Source organism: Monodon monoceros, unplaced genomic scaffold (assembly GCF_005190385.1).
Source record: "Monodon monoceros isolate NGI ecotype Baffin Bay Population unplaced genomic scaffold, NGI_Narwhal_1 Super_Scaffold_13, whole genome shotgun sequence".
NCBI classification, from domain to species: Eukaryota; Metazoa; Chordata; class Mammalia; order Artiodactyla; family Monodontidae; genus Monodon; species Monodon monoceros.
The window spans coordinates 50,831,631-50,856,137 of NW_021703769.1; the positions used below are offsets into that span (position 1 = coordinate 50,831,631).

A 24,507-nucleotide genomic window follows, 5' to 3' on the forward strand; every position below is an offset into this window, starting at 1 on the left:
GGAGGCGCCTTATCAAGACGGGGAAAAGGGAGACAGGTGGGAGGAAGCTGAAGCTGCCCCGTGCCCGGAGGCAGGTCTGGCTGGGATTGGTTTCTGGGGGCGGCGGCGAGAGGGGTGTCTTCATCCTCTGACCGCCCACCTCCCGTGTGGCAGTGCAGGGGTAGAGTGTAGACATGTCGGGCCGAAGAGGAAATGGGATCTAAGAAGTTTAGGGTCCTCATTGTGCCATCTCTGGGCACCACGTTTACCTGGTGTGTAGTGCCCACACCAGGCCCCATCACGACGTTGGGGGGAGGGGGTTGGAGCTGCCCGTGGAACTGGTGGGCCCTTAAAGCAAGGCCCAATTGCAGGCTGACCAACTGTCCCCATCCCCCGCGACCCCCCTACAAAGGACTCAGTGCTCAAACCAAGAATGTACTAGGCAAATCAGGATGAGTTGGTGACCTAATGCCCAAGGCAGGAGGCAGACTCTCTCCAGGCCTGGGGAAGGAAAAGGCCCTGGGCTGAGGCTGACCAGGATGGGAGGCCTTTTGTGCAGTTCGGTGGGCCCTCCAGAGATCCGGGCTGGCTGCTGCTCCCTGACATCTGCCTGCCCAAACCTGTGTGACTGGATTCCTGGTGGCCCCAGAGGGAGCCCACTGAAGGCTTGCCTCTATTTGCCCTTCTTCTCAACCACCCACCTACCCCCATGAAATCTGAGGCCTGGGGGCGTGAGGGGGCACTAGATGAGCTGGACAACCTGCCCAGGGTTCCCCCTGCCCATCACAGCCAGCAGGGAGCTCTGGCCGTTTCCCAGCCAGCTAGCATCAGCACCCTCCTCCCGTCTTCAGGCCGGGGCCACCAGGTCAGCCCATACCAGTTGATCTCTGCCCCTCTCTGGGGAGGCACCCAGTGTGGAGAAAGCTCCAATCATTGGCGTCCGCCTATCAGACCCACTGGCTGGCACTGGCCTCAGTTGTTCCATTTTAGGGGGAGGGGTTCTTGTGCTTTTCTGGGGCACCCACCCCTTTGCAAATCTGATGAAGTTATAAACCTCTCTTCCAAAAAATTGCTAAAACCCATTCCCAGAAGCAATGCAGCCACTTGAAATTAGAATCCTTTATAAATGAAGCCCCACTGGGTAGGTGAGGAGGCACCTAGCACCCCTCCCCTCCCTCAGGGTCGTAGAGTGGTGCAGCGACCAGGTGTGCATTGGGGGGCCTCCCACCCCTGCCCCCACAGGCCAGGTGAGCTCCAGCTTCCTCAGGAGGAGGGCGGGTGGAGAGGCTCTCCCCCGGGGGTCCTCTCCACCACCCTGGAGAGTGGAATTTTCATCAGCCCCCAACTCCCTTTTCACACAGTAATCCTCAATTCTTAGCACCCAGGGAGGGCCTTGAAGGAGCTCATGGCCTGCCCCAAATGAGGGGCTCCTGTTTGTGTGCTTCTCAAAGGGACCTTTGACCCAAGGAGGCTAAGGACCTTGACCTTCCATGAACTGGCCCCGGGTTGGGGGCAGGATTTGAGCCATGGTCTGTGTGACTTCCAGGCTGCCGCCACGTGGGGAGTCACAGGCTCTGAGGGGGTCTTCAGGAGGGGTGTCTTTCCTGAGGACTGTGGGGCAGGGCTCAGGGACGCCCTCCTCTGTGGTGTCCCACTCCCCGAGGAACAGAGTTGGGTGCTGGGGCTGCACCCCCACGGAGGGCTCACGCCCCTGCTACTCTCCCCCTTCCCCCTCCCCCACCTGCACAACGGGCTCTTTGTCCCTGGCCCCCAGACACCCTCAGCTCAGCCCCCAGTTTCAGCAGCAGGGGTGGGGATGGCACACCTGAGCTGATGTAGAAGTTGGGGGTGGTGGTTTTCTAGGCCATTGCCTGGGTGATGCCACCTGAGCTGAGCGCCAGGCACCTGTTGCTGGGGAACAGTACGGGCAGGGCCCCTCCCTCGGGAGCCGCCAGCGCCACTGGGCTGAGACGGGGAGACGGATCAGATTCCAGAGAGTCCCCGGTTGGCGGGCAGCTGGACAGGGGCGGGGTGTGTGATACTGGGGAAGCTGGTGCGTTTGCATCACGGGGTGGGGGAGAGCAGAGACAGCGGCGGGCGGGGGACAGGAGGCTCCCCAAGATACCCTCCCACTTCTGTCCTGAGCCAGTTCCTTTATGGCCCCCATTCCTTCCTCCACAGCCGGTCTTCAGTCTCCCCATTCCTTTGTCCATGGGTTCCTATGGCATGGATGTTCTTTCTTCCCCTGTTCCATCCTGGTCATGACCCACCCCCGCACTGACCCTGAGGCCCCCATCCCATCCCCAGCCCCACCTCCTCCCATCACTCTGGCTTCCCCAGTCTCGGCCTCTCTGCTCCTCCCCTGCCTTGGCCTTAAAACCCCGCCTGCAACCGGGAGCCAGCAGAGTCCCCAGGTGGCACTGCCAGGTGAGCCGCTCAGCGTGAACCTGCACCAACTCTGGGGACACATCTCTCTTCAGCCTGAAGGTGGGTCGGGAGGGTCCGTGCAAGCTGGGTCAGACAGGCGGCGGTGGGACCTGACTGCAGGGTGGCAGGAGCAGCCGCTGGGCATCTGAGGGGCGACGGGCCCCTCGAAGGGACACCAGCCGCTCAGCTGAGCAGGACTTGAGGTTGATTTGTGTTTGTGGAGGTTCAGAGACACATCTGTGAGGCGCACGGAGCGAGGAGGTGCCTTGCCAGAGGCTCACAGATGTGAGGACTGTCTTGGTCAGAGGACGCTGACTTAACGCTCCGCAGCATCGGACCCACTCCTGCAAATCAACCAGGCCTCCTAGAGTTGGGAAGACCTAACTGAGGGGACAGATGGCTTCGACTGCTCTTGAACTCCTGGGCATGACCCTGGCTGTGCTGGGCTGGCTGGGGACCCTGGTGTCCTGTGCCCTGCCCCTGTGGAAGGTGACCGCCTTCATCGGCAACAGCATTGTGGTGGCCCAGGTGGTGTGGGAGGGGCTGTGGATGTCCTGCGTGGTGCAGAGCACCGGCCAGATGCAGTGCAAGGTGTACGACTCGCTGCTGGCGCTGCCCCAGGACCTGCAGGCTGCCCGAGCCCTCTGCGTTATCGCCCTCTTGCTGGCTCTGCTTGGCCTGCTGGTGGCCATCACGGGTGCACAGTGTACCACCTGCGTGGAGGATGAAGGCGCCAAGGCCCGCATTGTGCTCACCGGGGGGGTCATCCTCCTCCTCTCAGGCATCCTGGTGCTCATCCCTGTGTGCTGGACCGCCCACGCCATCATCCAGGACTTCTACAACCCCCTGGTGGCTGAGGCCCTCAAGCGGGAGCTGGGAGCCTCTCTCTACCTGGGCTGGGCGGCATCTGCCCTGCTTATGTTGGGCGGGGGCCTCCTCTGCTGCACATGCCCCCCGCCCCAGATCGACCGGCCCCGGGGACCGAGGTTGGGCTACTCTATCCCCTCCCGCTCGGGTGCATCTGGGCTGGACAAGAGAGACTACGTGTGAGGTGAATGTCCATGGAAGCCTGCTGCTTAGAACCTTGACCCTATGCTGAATGCCCTGCCCTAATCCTTGCCTTCTACTGTCAATCCCTCCCCCAGGTGAAACCCACTTTCCAGATGCTGGAGCCCAGCCCGGCTGCAGGGCTAGTCTCAGTGGGCCTGACTGAGTCTAGACCCTCCTCAGTGGGGTCCCCACCTCCATCCAGGCAGGGTGCCCTGGCCTGCCCCTGCTTCCCCCAATTTTCTCTCTTCTGCTGTCTCCTTCTTCAGGCTGGCCCTCCTCTGCCCCCAGAACCTGGGCCTCACCCAAAGGGCAGTAGCTCCTTATGCCCTCCCTGGCCTGGAGTTGGTCCCTTCTGACCTGGCCACTACCAGCATCCAGAGGCCCAGGACAGGTCATCTGGGAGCAGCCACTCTCCTCCAGGCCTGGAGGCCCTGCCCATCATCAACCCCCCTCACCCCAACCCTTGAGTAGGGAATAAATAGACCATTTGTAACCCGGCTCCTTTGATCTGTGGTTGGGCCGGGAAGACCTGATGGCCTCTCCTGGGTTTGTCTGGCCAAGGCCTGCTCCAGGTCCTGACCAGTGGGTAACCTCACTCAGGCCACGCAAGGCACGGGGCCAACACGGGAGGTGAGTGACTTGTGCCCACCTCCTCCTGCCAGGCTGGCACTCAGCAGACCCCCAGCAACACCAAAGGCAAGTAACCAAACAAAATGTGCTTTATTTAGTAAAAACTGGTGAGTGTGGGCAGGACATGGCAGAAGTGCACAGGGGCTGGGGATGGGAGGGTCAGGGGTCAGCACAGGGGGGACATGACTCAGGATGGAGGAGCCAGAGGTCAGAAGACTTGGAGGTGGGTGGGTCTTTGGTAACTTATCACCTGCTCCTCTAGAGGCTACACGTGGCTCAAAAGCCCCTGCAGGTTCCAGAGGCCTGACCAGCAAGGGAAGGCTTGTCTCTGCAGGCCTAGGGAGGCCCTACCCCCAACATCAGCAGGAACTCTCGGGGACAGGATGAAAGCACCTGGATAGCAAGCACCCTTCACATGGGACCCAAAGCTCCAGGTTGGTCTCTAAGATGGGGGTGTCCAGGGTGGAGAAAGATCCAGAAACTCTGAAGCATCACCTCTTTGGCTCCATCATCCAAAGGTGAGGAACGCCAGTAGCAGAGCCCAGGTGGGTTATCAAATGGATTAACCACCGCCCCCCCCCAATATAAAGCAAAAACAACACCAAAGCTGTCATGGATCACCATTGCCATGGCTCCAGCTCAGAGGGTTAGGCTCCACTCTCAAGGGAGCCCACGCTCCCCTTCCCGAATTAGACGTAATTCTTAGTGGGGTACTCAGAGGGACCCCGAGATGCAGTATGCGGGGCTGAGGCCGAGTATCGGGCCATATAATGGCTGGAGCCCCGGGACCCCCCAGAGGGGCAGGTGCAGCACAGTAGCCCCCCACCCAGCAACAAAAGGCCAGAAGCTGCCCAGCCCAGGTAGAGGGAGGCTCCCAGCTCCCGCTTTTGGGCCTCGGCCACCAGGGGGTTGTAGAAGTCCTGGATGATGGTGTGGGCAGTCCAGCACACGGGGATCAGGGTCAGGACTCCTGAGATGACAAAGATGATCCCAGAAATGAGCACCAGACGGGCCTTGGAGTCCTTGTCCTCCACACAGGTGGTGCACTTGGCCCCTGCGAGGTAGACCAGCAGGCCGAGCAGGACCACTAGGAGAGTGATGACACAGAGGGCTCGGGCAGCCTGCAGGTCCTGGGGCAGCGCCAGCAGCGAGTCGTACACCTTGCACTGCATCTGGCCAGTGCTCTGCACCACGCAGGACATCCACAGCCCCTCCCACACCACCTGGGCCACCACAATGCTGTTGCCGATGAAGGCGGTCACCTTCCACAGGGGCAGGGCACAGGACACCAGGGCATTCACCCAGCCAAGCAGTGTCAGGACGATCCCCAGGATTTGCAGACCAGCAGAGGCCATGGTGAGGTTGAGGTTGAGGAGCTGCACTGCGGGACAGAAGCAGAGTAACGTTAAGATCAGCTGGCCCAGCCTCTGGTTCCCAGTGAATGCTAACCCCCATGCCACATGCCATGGCCACCACACAGGACACCAAGAGTATGAACCCTGGGAATCAGGACACCGTGTCCTGTAACATGGGCAAGGCATGCTCCCTGAGCCTCATTTTCTCATGAGCAAAATGAGCATTTAATGCTTTAGTATTTTTTTTCCCCCAGACAGGCACTAGTTTATAAGAGTGAAAAAGTAAGCAACCCAGTCCTAGTTGTCTTGAGTGCAAATGAAATATAAAGCCTATGCACATGCTTACCCATGGCTTCAGCTACTTTGGGTACAAAGGGGCAAAAGGGATGAAACAATAGAATGCAGTTTTTTGGTGGTTTCCACAGGGTTAATGGGTGGTAGGTTTGCTCTAGCCATGAGTTTCAGGCTTAAAACTTAGTTTTAACACCAAGAATAGAGATACAAGTTTCCTCCCAGCACCCAACATAAATGTCCAAACCCTTCACCCCAACTTGGTTCTGTACCCCATACAGGCGCTTGCCAGTTTGATCTTAAGATCTTGTGTACATGGTGGCCAGTCAGCCCTGGCCTTGCCTGCCACTGCCTGGCCCAAACCAATCCCACCCAGTCAGACCCTGGATGGGGCAGGAGAGATGGAGGGAAACAAAAACAAAAACAGCCCTCCCACCCCAAAGCACTTCCTTTCCCAAGGCCACCGGCTGCCTCCCTGGTTCCTGCCCTTCTGTCCTCCCCTAGGGGGGCCACAGAGCAGACCCCCAAGGTTGGTGACATTTTTTTGTGTATTCTTGCCCCAAATGCCATTCTCTCAGGACACAACTTCCCTAAAAGAAGTTACCACCCTTGGGGTCTGTCCAGTGAAACATCTCCTCTGGGGCAGCCCTGGCCCCCACACATCCCACTTCGTGTTGGAGGTCGCCGCAGGGGATCCCTTCCGTTCAGGGTCCCGTTGTGGCTCTCCATTGCCCAAAGTTCCCGCGCACGGCTCGGACCTAAATTTAGCACCGGCCCCACCAGGGTGGCCAGAGGGCAGACTCTCCACTCATTTGCACCCGCCCATAACCCGGGCCGAACTCATGACCTGGGGGGAGATAGGACGCGGCGGGCCGTACGGCGCTAATCCCAAACCCAGTCAGTGTCAGCCCTCCAGGACTCTGGCCGGGTTAGGGCCGGGGCCACGCCAGACTAGGCACCCAGCACCTCTCCCTTACAAGCGCGTCCCTGCTCTCGACCCCTTCCCTTTCCACGCACTACAGGCCTCGGCTCATCCGAGGGCGTCCCCTCCCGCTCTCGATCCCTATTTCCCTTCTGAGTCTGGCCCGAAGGAGGGTGTCCTCAGCCCCCCGGCCTGGAAGCCGCGCACCCTGGAGGGTTCTAATGGCGGCGCTAGCTGCAGGGTCCGCTCCCGCAGGTGAGGGGGAAGGGAGCCCCGCCCCAGAGGGAAGCACAGGTGGGGGAGGGGCGCCTGGGTTTCGGTGCCTTTGTCCCCGGGCTGGGGGGAGGGGCGTTTAACCCTTCCGCCAAAGGACCCCATTAGGGCTTTGGTGCAGCCCCCCGCCCAGGGGCTCCTGGCCCTGGGTGGCTGCCGCCCAATCAGTTCAGGTTCTTCACGCGCACCCCAACCCAACTCCGCCACTCCCCCTGCCCCCCTATCTTCGAGGCACCTACCCCCTCCCCCACGACACGCACACTTCCCCCAGGCTCACCTGCAAAGGAGTCCACCAAGATTCGGAGTAGCAGGCGGAGTGCTGGGACTGGGGCGGAGGCGGGGGTCTTAAAGAGGCAATGACGTCACCGGACCACCGCCCAGGGGAGGGGCAGAGACCCCAGTCCAGACCGCGGCGGACGCGCGAATCCCAACCTCGTCAGTGGGGGGCGCTCGAGCCTGGAGCCGCTGCTCCCCCATCTGGCCCGGGTGCAGAGCATCAACTGGCTGAAGTCCGGCAAGCAGTGGGTCAAGGGGCAGGGTATGGAGCCGAACAGAGCTTGGGGCTCGACTCCGGAACTCACCTAACCTTCCCGAGCCTCATTTTAGTCTGAAAAATGGAGACAACAAGCCCACATTTTACTATGTAACTATGTCCTAAGATACAAATTAAAGGGCACAGTATTATTATTTTTGTTGTATTGTTATTATCATACCCTCGGGGCCCTTAAGAAACAGCTTTCTCTGTGCTGGGTTGTTTCGTGTCAGATCCGCCCTCTCGCCCAACACGCACCTCCTGGGCTTCCGCACCGAGAAGGCAGGGCCAGATCTGCATCCCTTTGGCGTTCTGGCCGCTCCCGCACAGAGACGGCGTTTGTTGAGCGAATAACTGAACTTAGAGGTCCGGGCGGGACCCGGCGTCTAGGGGTGGATCATGGGGTGGGCAGAGGCTAGGGATCCGCCCCGGAAGGCGGGGGCGGGGCCGCTGCTGTCTGCCCCGGTACGCGGGCGGCCAGCGCAGACTGCAGCCGCCGCCCGACGAACAACACCATGTCTCCCGGCCCGCTACGCCCGCTGCCGCGGCTCTTCGTGCTGGGGCTCGGGCTGGCGCTGCTGCGCGCCGCGGCCGGGGAGCGAGTGCCAGGTATGCCCGGCCCGGGCTGGGCGGGAGGGCGTGGGAGACGGAGGACTCCCAGGTCCGGGATCGGGGAGCCGTCACTGGGGGCCTAGAGGAGTGGGCAGAACTGGGGGGACTAGGCGGACATGGGGATCCGGGGTCAGGTGGTCTCCAGACACCGCGCTCCCTGGCCAGGAGAGGTCCCATCTCGCTCCCAGCTTCATCCGTAGTCCGGGCCTCAGTTTCCCGCCTGTCCAACTTGGGGGGCGGGGGAGGCTTCGGTCCTGAGTCTGGACTCGGAAGTGGAGAGAGAAGAAAAGTTTGAGGGAGGGATGTCCCGTCCGGTAAGGTGGCACGCCCCCAGCCTGATCAATACCGGGTCTGCCCACCCCCCCTTGACCGAAGAGTTGGGGGGTGTTGAGAGGCACGGAGGTCTGTGCCCCCCATACCATGTGGGGTGCCCCCTTCCATCCGGTGACTTCAGTGCCCAGCTATGCGGGGGGAGGGACCGGGGTCAGGCCCGGTGCCCAGGAATGAGTCACCCGCCGGCGGCGGCGGGGGGGCTGTTATGGGGACCTGACCCACTCCCCCCAGCGTCCCGCACTACGCCCCCCTCTCCCCCGCGCTGCCGTGTCCCGGTCGGGCCGTGCGGTCACCTGTGAGGAATGTGGAGGGAGGGCGCCGGTGACTCACGTTATTCGAGCCGGCCGACCCTGACCTCAGCCCCAAAAATAGCCGCCCCCCGCCTCTGACTCGCGGCCCCCTCCCCAGGCACCACCCCCTGCTCTCGCGGCAGCTCCTGGAGCGCGGACCTAGACAAGTGCATGGACTGCGCATCGTGCCCCACGCGACCGCACAGCGACTTCTGCCTGGGCTGTGAGTGGGGGCGGGGCCAGAGGCGAGCGGACCCCAGTCTGGGGGGGGAGGGTTGCTGGGTGGAGAGGGGAGCAGATCTGTGGAATTAATTGGGAGAGGCTGGAGTGAGGAAGGGGCTCTGACTGGGGTAGGGACCAAGGTGGAGGAAAGGCTTAAGGCTCCGATCTAGGGGGCGGGGCTGGTCCCTAGAGGGGCGAGGTCTGACTTGGAGTCCCGCCCCCAGGCGCTGCGGCCCCTCCAGCCTCCTTCAGGTTGCTGTGGCCCATCCTTGGGGGTGCCCTGAGCCTGGCCCTCGTTCTGGGGCTGCTTTCCGGATTCCTGGTCTGGAGACGGTGCCGCAGGAGAGAAAAGTTTACCAGTAAGTGTGCCCCTGCCCGCCCGACGGCCCCTCATCATTCCTCAACAACTCCCCCGCTCCTGATGCCCCTCTTCTTATCTTGCAGCCCCCATCGAGGAGACCGGCGGGGAGGGCTGTCCTGGCGTGGCGCTGATCCAGTGACAGTGAGCGCCCCCTGCCAGCAGGAGGCTGCGCCCACTCATCATTCATTCATTCATTCTGGAGCCAGCCCCAGCCTCCCAGACACAGCCAGAGCCAGACTGCTCCAACCACAGGGGTGTGGAGGGATGGGGGACAGCGAATCACCTCTCTGAGGCCTGGGTCCAGGCTTCAGAAGGGCCTTCCAAGGTGTCTGACTGCCCTGACTCTGGCTCCAGAATAGAAAAGGAGACCCTGGCTGGCTCATGCCAGACAGCTGACACTAAGGAACCACAGCATTTGCACAAGGGTCCCCCCACCCCCACTATGGCCTGGGGGCCAGGCTGACCTGAGAGATAGACACAACATCAGGACCCACCCACTCAGATGTACTGAAATTCCACCACGGGGTCTCAGCTTGGGGCGCTAGGGACCTGTTCCTAACACTAGGGGGCTGGCCCTCTAGCACGGCTGGCCCTAAGACACTGCCCCTCCAACCCCCAAAAGGGGGGAGATATTTATTTTGGGAAGAAAGTTTGGAGGGGGAGAGAATTTATTAATAAAAGAATCTTTAACTTTAAATGGTTTGGAGAGTGGCATGATCCCAGCCTGACTTCCCAGAGCTGGAGGGAGGAGTGAGTCAGCCGCGGGGGTGGGGGTGAGGCTCTGACTCACACATTCTCAATGCCTGAGCCCAGCCTGCCAGGACCTGGCTGTGCCCTGACCGTTTTCCAGGGAAGATCTTGAGGAGAAACCCCAGCATCCAGCACCCCTGCCCTGCCCTCCCTTTCCCAAAGGCCCTGGGTTCCACACTGTAGCCTTCATTTGCTCAGCAATCTTTATTCAGTTCTCTGGGGAGGGGACGGCTCCCTTCCCATGCTCCTGCGCCTCCCACCCCAGGGCTCCGTGGGGCTCAGTGTCCTCTGTTGGGGGAAGGTCCTGGTGCCCAGAGGCCTGGTCTGGAGGAAAAGCAGGGCAGCTGCTCCCTTCGTGGGAGTGCTGGCCTCCCCTGCTGTGGGGAAGAAGGAAGGTGGGCAGGGGCACTGCCCCCCAGCACTCAGAGCTCCATTAAGTCCCCAGCTGGGGTTGCAGGATAGTGGGGACTAGAGGTGTCCCCCAGCCTCAGCAACCGGAGCGCCTCAGGGATCAGGTTCCCAGGGTAGCACCAGAGAAGCAGCTCAGAGCAAGGGCTTCTGGAAGAGGAAATCACAGTCACGGCACAGGGCTGAAGCTGGACTGGCAGAGCCACACCCCACCTGGTACAGGTCCCCAGGGGCTCCTGGACTGCTGGCACCTTCCAAGGAGCCAAGTAGGGAAACAACAGAGGTTGGCTAGAAGCTAAAAATAGCAAGATGAGGCAGAGCCTGGAGATTGGCTCTGAGGATTGGGTATGATCCTCCAGAAGGCCCAGCTAGTGGATTGTGCCTACCTGAGTGGGGGCAGAGCTGGGGGGAAAGCCATGGGGGGGCTGCAGTAAGGGTGGTCATTGTGCAGGCTGAGTCTAGAGAAATGGGTGACCATGTTCTCCTCAGACAGGAACTGCTTGCGCAGGGGCTCCCTGGGGAGAGACGAGGAGGCAGGCAGCCTGGGATATTCAGAAGAGAGGTAGTCTGATGGGGACCTGAGGTGACAGAGAGCTTGCTGGGAGTCCCTCCCTGCCCCCAAACTCACTGCTCCTCCTCCAGGCGACGCTTGGTACTCATGGGCACAGCTCCTCGGAGAGGGGAGCTGGGAAGAAAAGAGAGCCAGGAGCACCCCACCCTCTTGGACCCATCCCCAGGATCTGCTCAACTAAGCCTGCAGCGTCAGCCAGGAGCCCCCAGCCCAACCCTGTCTCAGCTGACGCCTAAGTCACCTCCTCTCTCAGACCATCCAGAAGCCTGCCTCGGAGTCTGTCCCGAGTCTGCAATCCTGTCTTAACTCATGCCCAAGCCCTGCCGATAAACCCCACCGCGTGTCATCCTGCAGACCAGCCCTGAGGGCCCAGCAAAGCTCCTGGGCCCCCGGGCCAGGCCCACCCAGGGCCCCCACACACACCTCGCGTCCATGCCTCGGGACGCCCCTGAGTCAGCCCGCGGGTCGCGCCGGGCCCGACCCTGGGGGCTTCGCTCCAGGGGTTGCTGCAAGATCATTGGGGTTCGGGGTCCTGCGAGCGGAGGGGTGGGATCCGGGCGACAGGGGCGGAGCCTCCGAGGGCGTGGCTCAACGCGTGGGCGTGGCTTTAGGCGCGCAGGCGCGGAAGACGGACGGCACGCGACTGGAAGGCGGGTCGGTTCAGCGGGGTAAGGGAGGGGAGGTAGGGGAAGGGACCTGGCGTAGTGGCGTTGAGGAGGGCGCCACTTAGTGTTGGGACCTTCTTGGCGGTCACCTCCGCTCCTAGGACTCGGGTTACGCGGCGGCCGCCTTCACGCCAGACCCGCCACCGGTGTTGGGTAGGTGACGCACCGCGAAAGGGAGGCGCTCGCCGGCACTTCCGGTCTCGTGAGGCTTCGTCGCGCGCGGAGCACTCTGGGACTTTTATTTCTCGAGATGGAGCGAGCCATGCCGCAAGCGGTGCCTCTGGGTCAGGTGAGGGGGCGCGATGTGCGGTGCTTTCTGGGGTTTGTAGTCCATGCCCGGCTCCGAAGGGGCCGGCAAGGAGTCGTGCGCTCAAGACCTGTTTTGCGTGGGCTGTTGGTGGGACTCGGATTCTGACCCGAGGGAGGGAGAGTAACCCAGAAATACTTCAGGGGCCTAACATGAAAGTCAGGATACGGATTAGGAGTCAGTACGTTTTTCTGTATTGGAGTAATAGAGCCACTTTTTTTTTTTTTTTTTTGCGGTACGCGGGCCTCTCACTGTTGTGGCCTCTCCCGTTGCGGAGCACAGGCTCCGGACGTGCAGGCTCAGCGGCCATGGCTCACGGGCTTAGTTGCTCCACGGCATGTGGGATATTCCCAGACCAGGACACGAACCCGTGTCCCCTTCATCGGCAGGCGGACTCTCAACCACTGCGCCACCAGGGAAGCCCCTAGAGCCACTTTTTAAGCGGTTTCTCCGAGGCAGCCCTGTGCGAAGCTTTTTATATACAGTAGCTCATCCAATCGTGACGAAATCTCCCGTGGGCTCCTTTTGACAGTTGAGGAAACGTGGAGGAGAGGCTGAGTCCTTGGTCAACAAAAGTTCCAATAGGCATCAAGCCTCAACTCTCCCCTTTCTCACCTCCTCCTTTGAGCCACCCCTGGGACTATATGGACAGGTGCCTGCTTGGTGGGCTATAAAAAGGAGAACTGAGAAGTCAGTGCGGTCGGAGGCCGGACTGCGGCGGGAGGCCGGACTGCAGCAGGGGAAGCAGGAAGGAGTGTGTGGTTCAGGGGTCCCAGATGCCCCAGACAGCCTTCATCCAGCCTCTCTCCACAGATGGAAGTATTTCAGGCCCTGCAGCGGCTGCACATGATCATTTTTTCCCAGAATGTCTCACCCTGTGGGAAGTTCCTGGCAGCCGGCAACAATTACGGGCAGATAGCCATCTTTAGGTACCCTTGCCCCTGCTCCCCACCATCCATTAGCTCTGGCACTTGGTCCTCCTGGGGCTGATGCCCCCTTCTTCTGACTCTCAGGCCCCTCTCCTTTCAGCTTGTCTGCTGCTTTGAGCTCTGAGGCCAAAGAGGAAAGTAAGAAACCCATGGTGACCTTCCAAGGTGGGTGCAGGCATTGAGGCCAGCTTAGGGAACCCCCGGGTGGACGAGAGGAGCAGGACAGGGTCACTCAGGTTCTGTACTTCCATGTAGCCCACGATGGACCCGTCTACAGCATGGTCTCCACTGATCGACATCTGCTCAGTGCTGGGGATGGGGAGGTGAAGGCCTGGCTTTGGGCAGAGATCCTTAAGAAGGTGAGTGTGGAGCTGGGGGAAGGGTGAGTTGCCCAGACCCAGAGAGAGCCTTTGAGGTCACCCAGTGTTTTCCTCCATGAAGGGCTGTAAGGAGCTGTGGCGTCGTCAGCCCCCATACAGGTGAGCCAGGCCCATGTGGGCAGAGGGCATGTGGGGGTGAAGGTACTGCCTCACAAGAGCTGACTCTGCTTTTCCTCTCCCAGGACCAGTCTGGAAGTACCTGAGATCAATGCTTTGCTTCTCGTCCCCAAGGTTTGAGCCCTTTTTAATCGGGGCTCTGCCCTGCCCTGTGTTGGGCCCAAATTTTAATCCTTCCCCTCTCTCTGTTTTGACTTGACATTCTCTTCTGACCCCATCCTACCTTCTGCAGGAGAATTCCCTCATCCTGGCGGGGGGAGACTGTCAGTTGCATACGATGGACCTTGAGACGGGGACCTTCACGGTGAGAGGGCTGTGGAACTGGAGTGGCAGGGGCGGGGTGGGGGAGCAGGGGCAGCAGCATCCTTCCTGGATCTTGTCCTGACACTGCCCCTTTCCCTGCAGCGGGCCCTCTGGGGCCACACAGACTACATCCACTGCCTGGCACTGCGGGAGCGGAGCCCCGAGGTGCTGTCAGGTGGCGAGGATGGGGCCGTGCGGCTTTGGGGTAAGGGAATGTCTGATTGGAGGGAAAGATGGTGGTAAGGGAGGCTGGGGCAAGGAGGGTACTTTTTATGGTTCTTCCCTCACAGACCTCCGCACGGCCAAGGAGGTCCAGACGATTGAGGTCTACAAGCACGAGGTGAGGGCGCACCCCATGCTCTGTCCTTCTTCCTTCCTGGGCATCTCCTGTGTCTTCACCTCCTCCTCTATTCTCCTCTTCCCTCCCAGGAGTGCTCGAGGCCCCACAATGGGCGCTGGATTGGATGTTTGGCAACTGACTCCGACTGGATGGTGAGCCGGGCAGAGTGCAAGATGGGGTGGCAGCTCCGGGCCCTGTCCAGCTGAGGGCCTGTGGTTCATGGCGGCTGGGGACCCCCACCTTTCTGCCCAGGTCTGTGGAGGTGGCCCAGCACTAACCCTCTGGCACCTTCGATCCTCCACACCCACCACCGTCTTCCCCATGCGGGCACCACAGAAGCACGTTACCTTCTACCAGGACTTGGTGAGGCCCTCTGTCTTGCTTCTGCCAGCCCTGCCCTGCTCCCCCTGCAGCCCTGAACTCTGAGGCCCCTCCTTGCCTACCACAGATTCTATCAGCTGGACAGGGTCGCTGTGTCAATCAGTGGCAGCTGAGCGGGGAGCTCAAGGCCCAGGTGCCTGGCTCCTCCCCAGGGCTGCTAAGCCTCAGCCTCAACCAGCAACCAGCAGCCCCTGAGTGCAAGGTGGGTTCAGCAAGGGGCAGTGGGGATCCTGGGAGGCCAGGGCGTGTGGGCAGGTCAGTCACTCCCCTCTTGCCTCTAGGTCCTGACAGCCGCAGGCAACAGCTGCAGGGTGGATGTCTTCACCAATCTGGGCTACCGAGCTTTCTCCCTGTCCTTCTGACCTCCAGCAACACCCCCACCTCCATCTCAGGGGTTCGGAGTGGTTTGGTTTTTTCTTTTTTTTATACTAATAAAATTTGGGGCATTTTTTTTTCATGTGCTTTTTTCCCAAGAATGGAGGTCGAGTCGGTGCAATGATTTATATATTACTCTGTCTGAGCTTGATACATAAATACCCACCCTCAACCCTGTCCTGGAGCATGCCGGGGGCCAGGGGGCCTAGTCCCTGGAAAAGATAGACCTATCTAGATTCGAAAAACAGCTCTGCCACACCTGCCCCTGCCACCCACCTGGGGTCCCTGGCCCCCAAAGCTGGCCCCTGTTCCCGGTGAGCCCTTGCCCAGCCTCTCGGGGTGGAGAGGGCACCAGCCGCCTTTGGCAGACAGTCGGGGCCCGTTGCTCCGTTGGCCAGAAGAGGAAAGTGAGCCAAAGAGGGCAAAGGTGGCCCCCTTGACCAGGCACTCAGGTCCTTCGGAAGAGGTTGCTGAAGAAGCCGCCGGCGGGCCCAGGGCCCAGGCGCAGCGAGAGGCGCGGCGGGTTGCGGCTCGGGGCGGATCCAGCCGCACTCAGCTCTTTCTGGCGTTGTGATCGCAGCTGCTGCCCGATGACCACCTGCATGTCGTCCTGCGGACAGGGCGGCCGGGCCGGCGGGTCGGGTCAGCGTTCGGCACCGCCCCCGCCGGCACCGCCCCGCCGGCACCGCCCCTCACCTGCCAGGCCTCCAGCTCTTGCGTCAGCGCCACCTTCTGGCGGATGGTGCGAAGCAGCTCCCGGGAGAGGGAGTCCCGCTCCAGAGAAACGCGGCTGAGCTCCAGGGCCAGTTCCTGGGACCTGCAAGAGAGAGGGGCAGAGAGCAGGTACGAGGGCGCTGGGGCCTCAGCGAACAGTGGTGGTTGGGGGCTCCCGGACCCAGGCGGGAGTGAGGCCACTAATACCGAAACCAGGGAGGTTAGAGGGCCCTTGCATCGGAGTGGGGACAATTATAGCACTCGCGGGAGGGAATCCGAGACCCAGAAAGGCCAGAGTGTCCTGGGGGCCTGTAGCCCCCCCTGGGGCGGTGGTGGATGGTGGCAGATGCTCACTTGTTCACAGCCTCGTCCCGATCCGAGAGGGCACCGCTTAAGATCTCCTTGGGATCCTCCTGCGCCCGCAGTTCCTTCTGCCTTTGCAGCTCCTCCCGCAGGGACTGTAGCTCTTCCCGCTGCAGCGCTATCTGCGGACAGGGTAAGGTGCAGAAAGGCAGGTAGGCCCCTGAGTGCCCAGCTCTTGCTCTTCCAGGCAGCCTGGACTCCAGCTCGCCGCCCTCCCGCTCCCTCCCCCACCCCCCATCCCGGCCTGCTCCACAAACAACCCAGACAGTTGTGGTCCTGTGCTGGAGATGAATCTTCTGAGCGCCTAGAGGGGTGGGGCTGGTCGGGGCTAGATGGGTGGTATAAGCCTGCAGGAAGGATGCATGGAGAAGCATTGGGAGGTGGGACTAAAGGGGCAGTGTAGTCCAGGAAGTCTTCCTGGAGGAGGTGACATACAGGCTGACTCTTCAAACACGATTGCAAGTTTGTTGGGTTGAAGGGCTATCCAGGTAGAGGGGAATTCGTGGGCAAAGGTTCGGAGATGTAGATAGGAAAGAGAAACTGACATTGAGAGGGGCTTTGCGTCCAGTACTATGCTCCCCCCACCTCATCCTGCAACCGGACCACTTCCGCCTCCTTCTCTTCCAGTATCTCCGCTGGGCTCAGGGATGCTCGCTTCCTGGGAGGCTCCAACCTCTCCTCCTGGGGTGAAGGCTGGTGGCTGGATGCCTCTTGGGTCTCTGGGGGCAGAGTGGCCTATTCACCAAAGAAACTGGTCAGTGCAGTGTCAAACCTTGTGGGAAAAAAAGGAGGGACAGAGTCTGCAGCCTTCCTGGATGGTGCATGTAGGGGCTGGTGGGCCGAGAGCTCACCAGAGCATCTCCGCCTCTGTCTGCGTTCTGGTCTTGGTCCTTGCTGTCGAGGCTATGGGCAAGCTCTAACTGAAGCGAGGCTCCTGAGATGTTGGCGTCCTGGAGGCGCGGCTCCTCCTCCAGCTCCGAGACCCGCCGCTGCAGCCTCCGCAGCGCACTCAGTGCCTCCCCCGCCTCGGAGCGCGCGAGTTCCAGCTGCGACCAACCCACCACAGAGTGAAACAAGGGCGGTCAGCCAGGTGCTCCCGCCACCGGCCTCCCGCGGCCGGCCCACAGGGGGCGCCGGCACACCGCAGAGAGTCAGGCAGCCCCGCGCGTCAGCGCAGCCCAGCGCTGAAGTTGGCTCCCACTCCCGGATCGCTGGGCTGCCTTGGGCCGCGCAGTTCCCCTCGGCAGACACCAATTTCCTCCCCTATAAAGCAGGGCGCCGATGGGCGCCCCGGCTTCAAAGTCTCCCATCACCCTCCCTCCAGTCCCACCCCACCAGGTCACCTCGAAAAGCCCCACCCCCTCCCCCGACCATACCAGTCTACCTTCTAACTTTCTCACTAATGCTATCATCCAGCATTGACTAATCCTTTCTTCTAAGCCGGGCAATGTGCTGAGTGTCTCACACCCTTACCACAGCCATGTACCATTACCATCCCATCTCACAGATGGGGAAACTGAGGTTGGTGTTCCACAATGGTAGGAAGAGACACTGAAATAAGGACCCAGGTAATTTGACCACAAAGTGCAAACTCCTGAGATCTCAAACATCAAGCCATACTGCCTCTTTTCATTTCCTTTCCTCCATTTTCACAGCCCAGACCTGGTCCAGGTCCCTATCATCTCTGCCCTGAGTTCTGGCCTCAGCCCCATCCCTGGCCTCCCAGATGCCAGTCTCTGATGCATTCTAAGAGTACTGCCCCTGCTCAGTAGCTTATGGCTCCCACTTGCCCTTGTGCTAACGCCTGTGCTCTTCTGGCCCAGCTGTTAGGGCTCCCAGTGACCCAGCTCTGGTGTCTTCTCCCAGGAAGCCCTGAGGCAGTGGCCAAGGCCCTGGCTGGATGCACCTGCCCACCCCAACCCTACTACTCACCTCCAGACTGTGCTCCTGCCTCTCCCGCCGTAGCAGCAGCAGCTCCTCATGGGTTGCCTGTAGCCTGCCCTGGCCGTTTTCCACCTCCTCACACAGACCTCGAATCTGGGCCTCCAGGTCCTGTCGGCGACTCTGGAGCATCTGATTCTGGGGAAAGGCCTCAGAGCTGGAGTGGAAGGGCTAGGCCAGGCACAGACAGCTCCCAGCCAGCCTTCCAGGCTCAACAGACCCAGCTGGCACTCACCTCCCCCTGCAGACACTCCAGCCGTGTCCTCAACTCTGCCCCAGCCAAGGCCTGGGCCTGGCACTGACCCCGAAGGCCATCCAATTCTCTCTGAAGCTCCTGCTCAGTCTGGGAGGCCTGAGGGTGTGGGGAGGCAGTGGAGCCCTCAGCTGGCCCAAGCCGCAACACCAAGCCCAGTGCACCCACTCCCACCAGGACCCAGGTATCTGCCACTCCTTCCCAGGGACCCGGGGTCAGGGCCGTCCTACCTGGGCCAGCTGCTGGCTGAGCCGGAGGTTCTGTTCACTGAGGTCACTGAGGGCGCGTGCCCGCTCCCGTCTGCTGTCCTGCTGCTCAGAACGCTGCTCCCCAAGCTGGGCCCGAAGGGCCTCCACGTCCCCCTCCAGCTCCACAGTCCTGGCCTCCCACTCGGCTCCCCGGGCTGCCAGGCCTCGGCGGAGCTCATGGTTCTCCTGCTGCAGCCGCTGTGGGGGCCGGGACAGAGGGTGGAGACAGGGAGAGGTGAAACTGGAGGGGACACAGGGAGACAGAGACCCAAAGAAAGTCCAAGGGGGGTCTGAGACAAGCCTGAAAACCAGAAACGTGAGAGAGCCGGGGAGGAAGTGGGCAGAGGGCAAGACACAGCCTCAGACAGTAGAGGAGGAGGGGGAGCAATAGAAAGAAGCTTCCAGGCGGGGCTGACCCTGGGCCAGAGTTGGGCGGGGCTCCCTGATGCCCACTCACCTCTGGCTGCCACCAGGGCTTCTGGACCTGAGGGCGTAGGTGCCGTTTCTGGCGCCTGAGTCTGGCAGAATTGAAGCCTCGGCCCATGGCCTCACACACCTGGGTTCCAGGGGCTCTGGAGGTTCGGCCTCCCTCTCCCCCAGCTCCTCCTGGCCAGCTCCCTCTAATTAACCCTGGTCAGCCACACCCTGGCCCCAGGCCTCTGCCTGCCCTCCCCCAAACCTGTCTAACCAGAAGGGGGATGCTCCTGGCACACCCAGATGCCCAGCTTGTGGAGGCAGGCAAATCAGGGGGCCAGCGTCTCCTGCCTCCCCGTCATAGACACTCCACGCAGGAAGGTGAAGCTAACCACAGCTGCTACAATGATTAGCAGGCATTTCTGCCAGGGCCTGTGCTAGCACTTTACCTATATTATATTATTTTGTTTACTCCACGAGACTTAGACTCCTTAACACCCTCATTTTACAAATGAGGAAACTGGGCCTCAGAGAGGTTAAAAGCCTTGCCCAAGGATACACAGTGAGTTAGTGGAGCCGGGATTCTAACCCAGGCAGCCAAGCCCTTAACCAAATACTGTGGGGGCAACACAGCTCTAGGATGGAGCCCACAGGTTCGGGGTCCGATTGTCCTGGCCGTTGACCTGCTCTGCTGCTGCTTTGTGGTAAGGCAAGTTCCCTAATATCTCCAAGTCCCATCCATCCATCCATCCATCCATCCATCCATCCATCCATCCAATATTTCCTGAGCTCACCCTGTTTTGGAGTCTTTGTCAGCAGTAAGTGAGACCACCAAGTTCCGTGCCTGAAGCAGCTTAGAGTCCAGAGGCAAACGGACACTTCATTGAACCAGGTAGTTTCAGAGGGGGGACATTAAGAGCTCTAAAGAAACCCTGGTAAGTGATGAAGAGGAGCGGGGTGGGGTGGGGGATCCTTCAGGAGGAAGTGATGTCTGTTGACTCCTGCAGGGCAAGAAGGAAGAGGGCTACAGCAAGGGACAGCAAGTGCAAAGGCCCTGAGGCAATAAGCGTGGGTTGCTCAGGGAACTGAAAAAAGGCCCCCTCTGAGGAGGGACTGCGTGGCTGAGATGACTGACTGACGTCAAGGAGGTCACATGGGGAGGAGTTTTGGTTTCATTCTAAATGTGAGGGGGAGCCACTGAGAGATTCTGGGCAAGGACTGAAATGATCTGATTTGCAATTTTTGAGGATCCCTCTGGCTTCCCTATGGAGAAGGGGCTCAGGGGGCAAGAGCGGAAGCTGAGGACCAGTGAGGAGGCAGCTGCAGTGTCTGGGGCAGATGATGGGGCTGCGGCCAGCTTGGAGAGACGGTGAGAAGTGGGTAGACTCACAATCTAGTTTCGAAGAAGAATCAACAGGGCCTGCCAGTGTGGGAGGGAGAGGTCACAGAGATGTGCAGGCTCTGGTCCTACGGTGGGAAGCTGGGGTGGGGACAGCAGGGGATGGGGTCATGGAATCCAGTGCCACTTATGTTGAAATGCCCATTAGGTGGCCAGGTGGGGAGGGTGTGGGGCTGACGACATGGATACAGGAGTCAGTGGTGTCTAGGGTGTTTAGGGGACTAGATGTGACCCCCAGGGTGAGAGTGTGGCTGACCACAGCCTGGGCAGAGGGAACTTCATATCTCCCAGAGCCGGGTGAGAATTGACCGAGATGATGCGTGGAAAGTGCTTAGCCCAGAGCCAGGTAGGGAGAGAGCCCAGGATCTGTTGGCAATACTGCTGAGGAGACAGACCCAAGATTCAGAGAGGTCCAGCAGCTTGCCCAAGGTCACACAGCCAGGCAGGGATCTGAACCCAGGTCCTGTGTTGCCCTCAGAGCCCATGTTCTTAACCACTGGGCAACACTGCCAGGGAGGCTGGTCCCAGACCTGAACTGCTGTTCCAGAGGCATCCCCCTGCCTGGCTTTCCTCTCCCTGCCCCCCTGCCTGGACCCCCCCTGTCCTCCAACCCCCCAGCCCTGCCCTCTGCTGTCAGCTCACTTCCTCATGCTCAGAGTGCTGGGCGCTCAGCATCTCCAGCCGCCGCTGCAGCTCCTCATTGCGCTCCAGAAGCATCTTGCCAAGCTCTGCGGCCAACAACAGGTCTTTCTCCTTCTGCTGCAGCTGCAGGGCCAGGTCCTCGGGCTCCTCAGGCCTTGGGCCCCCTCCCAGGAATGAGTCCCGCCGCTCCAGCATGAAGGGGAAGAAGCCCTCATTGCTGCTGGGGGAGGTGCCCCCGGAGAGCAGCCCGGATGGGAAGCTGGGCCCTTCTGGGGAGCTCATGGTGCCTGCAGTGTCTGTGGGGACAGGTAGGTCTGTGGGGAGAGGTAGCTGCATGACACTCTACACCGCAGCCCAAAGGGGTTCACTGCCCTGCCCCGCCCCCCCCCCCCCACACACACACACTGGCCAAGACGTGGCTCTCCTGCAGTTCTTCACCTGCCTACTGGCCCTCTCGGTCCTGCAGCCAGGGCCTCCCTGGGCCATGAAGGGTTAATGATCTGTGTCTTGGCTGTCCAGCTCCTTTAATGTCCCCAGGGTAAACTGAGGCAGGGAGAAGCAGGAAAAGAGCTGTCCAGGCTTCTGCCTCTAGTAGATGTTTTCTGCTCCCAGGAAACCTCCCAGTGCTCCAGGACCACACGCCACCCCAGTGACAGTCCCCACCCCCCTCTTCCCATGACCCAGCTGTTCTGGCTCCCAGCCTCTTACCAGCTGGGAAACTATTCCCAGAACCCAGGTTCTTGGGACTCAGGACTCTGCGATTAGATCAGCCTCTTCTCCCAAGAATACAGGGCCTTGGGAACTTACGTGTCCTGAGCCCTTAGCCCCCAGAAATCCAGCACCCTCCCTTTCCAGAAGCCCAGGCCCAAGTTCCCTGCCCCCCAGCCCTCCTGGCCCTTGTTTTCCTATTTTCTCAGATCCCCATCCTGAACTTAGGTGCCCAGACCCTCAGCCCACCCCTTCTGGATTGCTGGCCCCAGTCCCCCAGTTTCCAGGCCCTGAGCGGGTGGGCGGGCCGGCGAGGTAACAGGTTGTGCCGGCACTGCCGCCCGACCGTCCACTCCAGGTTTCTGTTTACTTCCCGCCCGGCTTTGGGGATGGGAGCCTGGTGGCACTCCCCTAGGGCCGCCAGGGCCCGCAGTTCAGGGGCTCCAGGGCTCAGGAGGGGGGGGGACACACGGGGCTTTCCTGGCATATTACCCCTCTCCAGCACTCCTGAGGTTCCCCACCCCCAACGCGCGCACACACATCTGTCCCTTCCCCTCCTCCCCTCGCCATGTGTCCGACCCTAGGCCTACTCTCAGGACCCAGGTATCAGCGGCAGTCCCAGCCCAAATGCCCCCCCGGCCAGGCTGGGGGTCTCCCTGACGTGGCCTCTGCCGGCCCAGCACCGCTCTGGGACTCAGGGGTATCCCTCCTCCTCACCCCTCCCGGCACCGAGCTACCAGTTATTAGCACGTCAGCCCACGCGTCAGGGTCCCCACGCCTCGACCCCCAGCCCTAGGCGTCGTTAGCCCAGCCCCCGCCTTCCTGCCTTCCTTCCTGCCCGCGTCCCCCGTTTCCCGGCCCCGGGAGTCCGGCCCGGCCGCTCCTGCCCCGCCCCATGCCCCACTCGCCCACTCTCCCCGGCCCGGTCCGCCCGAAGCTCGAAGGGCCCCCGTCCTCGGCGCCCCTTAGGCTCTCACCCGACGACGCCGGGCTCCCTCCGAGGTACCCGCGGCCCCGGTCCCCTCTTCCGGAGACGGCGCCAGGTGAACTGCCCGCACAGGTGAGGGGGCGGTGCCACGGGCAAGGCTGGGGCTCCCCCTGGTGGCCGGAATGGCCAGGTGGGGCCCAAAGAAAGTCGCCTCCACCCAGGTCAGAGCCAGTGACCCATCCTGCCGCCATCGGAAAACGACAGGGCCCATTAACTGAGCACCTGCTGTGTGCAGACCCCTGAGTATATATGTTAGCTCCTTTTCCTTCACAACTTCCCTTGTGGGATAGGAAATTATTAACAATAACAACAAATCTAACATGTATTAATGCTAAGTAATATGCTAAGTAATAATATCCTCTTATATGGGGATAACTTCTTTACTTTCATGACATCCTAATGAAGCAGGAACTACTATTATCCCCATTTTACAGATGAGGAAACTGAGGGCCAGGGAAAATCTAACTTGCTTGGGGTCACATGGACAGAACTTGAATGTGAGCAGCACAAGTGTGACTTCAGGGTGTGTGCTCTTATGCTGATTCCTGTGCTGTAGGTGACAGCTAAAGTGACTTGCCCGTAACCACACCTTAGCCTGTGCGCCTCCCAACTTGAGGCTCTCAGTTCCCAGGCTGCACAGAGTCAGAGGCAGAGGTCTGGGTATGGAGACTGGGAGGATCCAGGCCTGGGTTCTGGGGTCCAGCCCAGTGCAGCCTGGGCATGTGGGGAATGCCCCTGCCGTGGCCTGGTGGCTTGTCAGGAGTCTCCTCAGACTTCCAGGGCTCCCTGGGTCCCTGTAAAAGGGGTTCCTGGCCTGGTGAGTAGGGACAGATGGAGGGCTGGGAGCAATGGTATGCTGGTAACACTTTAACAACAGAGTCTCTGGGGAAAAAGAATGCCCTGAGTTGTTGCTTTTGCCAATTTCTGTGCTGTAAGTACTCCCTCCAAAGCTGATTTCAAGCTACTGATGTGACATCCTTGAATGTGGAGATGGGCAGAAATGTCCATAATCAGCTTTTGCCAGCCAGTATCAGCTGGGTTCCCTGCCCCTCTGGCTGGGGTGGGTCAGGGCTTCTGAGTCTTGGAGGACTGGAGTCCTATCTGGCTGAGTTTTAGAAAAACAGGAGGAAGATGGGAGCTGGGACTCCTGATTTGTGGGGAAATGGATGCAAGAATTCCTTGGAGGGGTGGTTCGGGGGCTGGGACTACTGTGTCCGGGGCTGGGACAAGGTTTCCCGCCAGCAAAGAGCAGGGGTACCAATTACATTGCAAAGGGGTCTGTGGGCTGCCTTGCCTGGCAAGGCTACTACATTCTCCCACAGCACCTGTGGGACAGCCTGGCAGACTTCAGAGGGCTGGAGACACCCCAGCCTTGCCTCGGTGCTGCCACCTAACTCCCTCCAAATACCAGGACCACCCGGGGCCCCAGGTGTAATGCACCCACACTCCACTCCCTGAGCCCCCCTCCTGCCAGGCAGGGGGTGGGCTTACCTGGAGATGAAGTGCTCAAGGCCCTACTCCCAAAGGAGGTTCACAGTCCACCCAGGAAGTTGGAGGAGGTGTAGACCTATAAACCAGAAAGGCACCAATAAAACAAACAGCAAAAGAGCTTGGCTCTCGGGTGCTGGCATCACATGGCTTCAGTCCAAATTCCAGTTTGGCCACATGTCAGCTGTGTGTACCTGTGTCATTCAGCTGACTGGCCTCTGCAGCCCTCAGTTTCCCCATCTGTAAAACAGAGGTGATCACAGTTCCCTAGCTTATGGAGTTCTGAGAATTCAATGAGGGTGAAGTACCAGCGCTTAGGCTGTGCTTGTGATCCTCAGCAGGGCCCTAAGAAATGACACCACACGTATTGCAATGCATTTCATCCTCACAGCAACCCTATTAAGTCATTGCCATTCACAGACAGGTTACCAGCTCAGGGAGGCAAAGTGATTTGTCTGTGGCTGCATGGCCGACCTCTCATCCCAGCTTGCCTGGTTCCCAGCCCCAGTCATTCTTTGGACATTTGAATCTGGCCTCCAGCCTCCC

The 24,507-nt window shown here is 60.5% G+C and overlaps 6 protein-coding genes across 10 annotated transcripts; 3 read left to right on the forward strand and 3 right to left on the reverse strand.

Annotated features, from left to right (window-relative positions):
• The first annotated feature begins 2,802 nt into the window (after positions 1-2,802).
• CLDN9 (claudin 9) lies at positions 2,803-3,456 on the forward strand. Its single transcript, XM_029221529.1, has one exon. It carries the CDS (start codon positions 2,803-2,805, stop codon positions 3,454-3,456), a length of 654 nt encoding a protein of 217 aa, XP_029077362.1.
• Positions 3,457-4,157: 701 nt separating this feature from the next.
• Positions 4,158-11,481, reverse strand: CLDN6 (claudin 6). The gene is made up of 3 exons (XM_029221535.1): positions 11,430-11,481; positions 7,205-7,534; positions 4,158-5,467 (listed from the first exon to the last, which is right to left on the reverse strand). Exon 3 carries the CDS (start codon positions 5,439-5,441, stop codon positions 4,776-4,778), a length of 666 nt encoding a protein of 221 aa, XP_029077368.1. The 5' UTR covers positions 5,442-5,467; positions 7,205-7,534; positions 11,430-11,481; the 3' UTR covers positions 4,158-4,775.
• On the forward strand, positions 7,919-9,974 carry TNFRSF12A (TNF receptor superfamily member 12A). Its single transcript, XM_029221541.1, has 4 exons — positions 7,919-8,068; positions 8,813-8,917; positions 9,141-9,275; positions 9,361-9,974. The coding sequence occupies exons 1-4, from the start codon at positions 7,975-7,977 to the stop codon at positions 9,414-9,416; spliced, it is 390 nt and encodes a 129-aa protein (XP_029077374.1). The 5' UTR covers positions 7,919-7,974; the 3' UTR covers positions 9,417-9,974.
• Positions 10,209-11,632, reverse strand: HCFC1R1 (host cell factor C1 regulator 1). 4 transcript variants are annotated; one of them, XM_029221537.1, is made up of 4 exons: positions 11,430-11,632; positions 11,064-11,120; positions 10,822-10,950; positions 10,209-10,585 (listed from the first exon to the last, which is right to left on the reverse strand). In XM_029221537.1, the coding sequence occupies exons 1-4, from the start codon at positions 11,522-11,524 to the stop codon at positions 10,450-10,452; spliced, it is 417 nt and encodes a 138-aa protein (XP_029077370.1). In that variant the 5' UTR covers positions 11,525-11,632; the 3' UTR covers positions 10,209-10,449. The 4 variants fall into 4 exon arrangements, with proteins under 4 accessions (XP_029077370.1, XP_029077369.1, XP_029077372.1 ...); XM_029221536.1 differs by having other exon boundaries at positions 10,822-10,977; XM_029221539.1 differs by lacking the exon at positions 11,064-11,120 and having other exon boundaries at positions 11,430-11,555.
• A 169-nt stretch (positions 11,633-11,801) lies between these two features.
• On the forward strand, positions 11,802-14,893 carry THOC6 (THO complex 6). Of its 2 annotated transcripts, XM_029221533.1 has the most exons (13): positions 11,864-11,960; positions 12,792-12,907; positions 13,008-13,072; positions 13,163-13,266; positions 13,349-13,386; positions 13,470-13,518; positions 13,637-13,708; positions 13,810-13,912; positions 13,998-14,047; positions 14,137-14,199; positions 14,300-14,410; positions 14,496-14,630; positions 14,710-14,880. In XM_029221533.1, the coding sequence occupies exons 1-13, from the start codon at positions 11,922-11,924 to the stop codon at positions 14,788-14,790; spliced, it is 1,026 nt and encodes a 341-aa protein (XP_029077366.1). In that variant the 5' UTR covers positions 11,864-11,921; the 3' UTR covers positions 14,791-14,880. The 2 variants fall into 2 exon arrangements, with proteins under 2 accessions (XP_029077367.1, XP_029077366.1); XM_029221534.1 differs by lacking the exon at positions 12,792-12,907 and having other exon boundaries at positions 11,802-11,960; positions 14,710-14,893.
• A 22-nt stretch (positions 14,894-14,915) lies between these two features.
• On the reverse strand, positions 14,916-22,495 carry BICDL2 (BICD family like cargo adaptor 2). The gene is made up of 10 exons (XM_029221532.1): positions 22,463-22,495; positions 20,778-21,091; positions 18,305-18,520; positions 18,057-18,173; positions 17,813-17,959; positions 16,732-16,926; positions 16,466-16,615; positions 15,872-16,002; positions 15,500-15,620; positions 14,916-15,413 (listed from the first exon to the last, which is right to left on the reverse strand). The coding sequence occupies exons 2-10, from the start codon at positions 21,057-21,059 to the stop codon at positions 15,252-15,254; spliced, it is 1,521 nt and encodes a 506-aa protein (XP_029077365.1). The 5' UTR covers positions 21,060-21,091; positions 22,463-22,495; the 3' UTR covers positions 14,916-15,251.
• Positions 22,496-24,507: the final 2,012 nt, after the last annotated feature.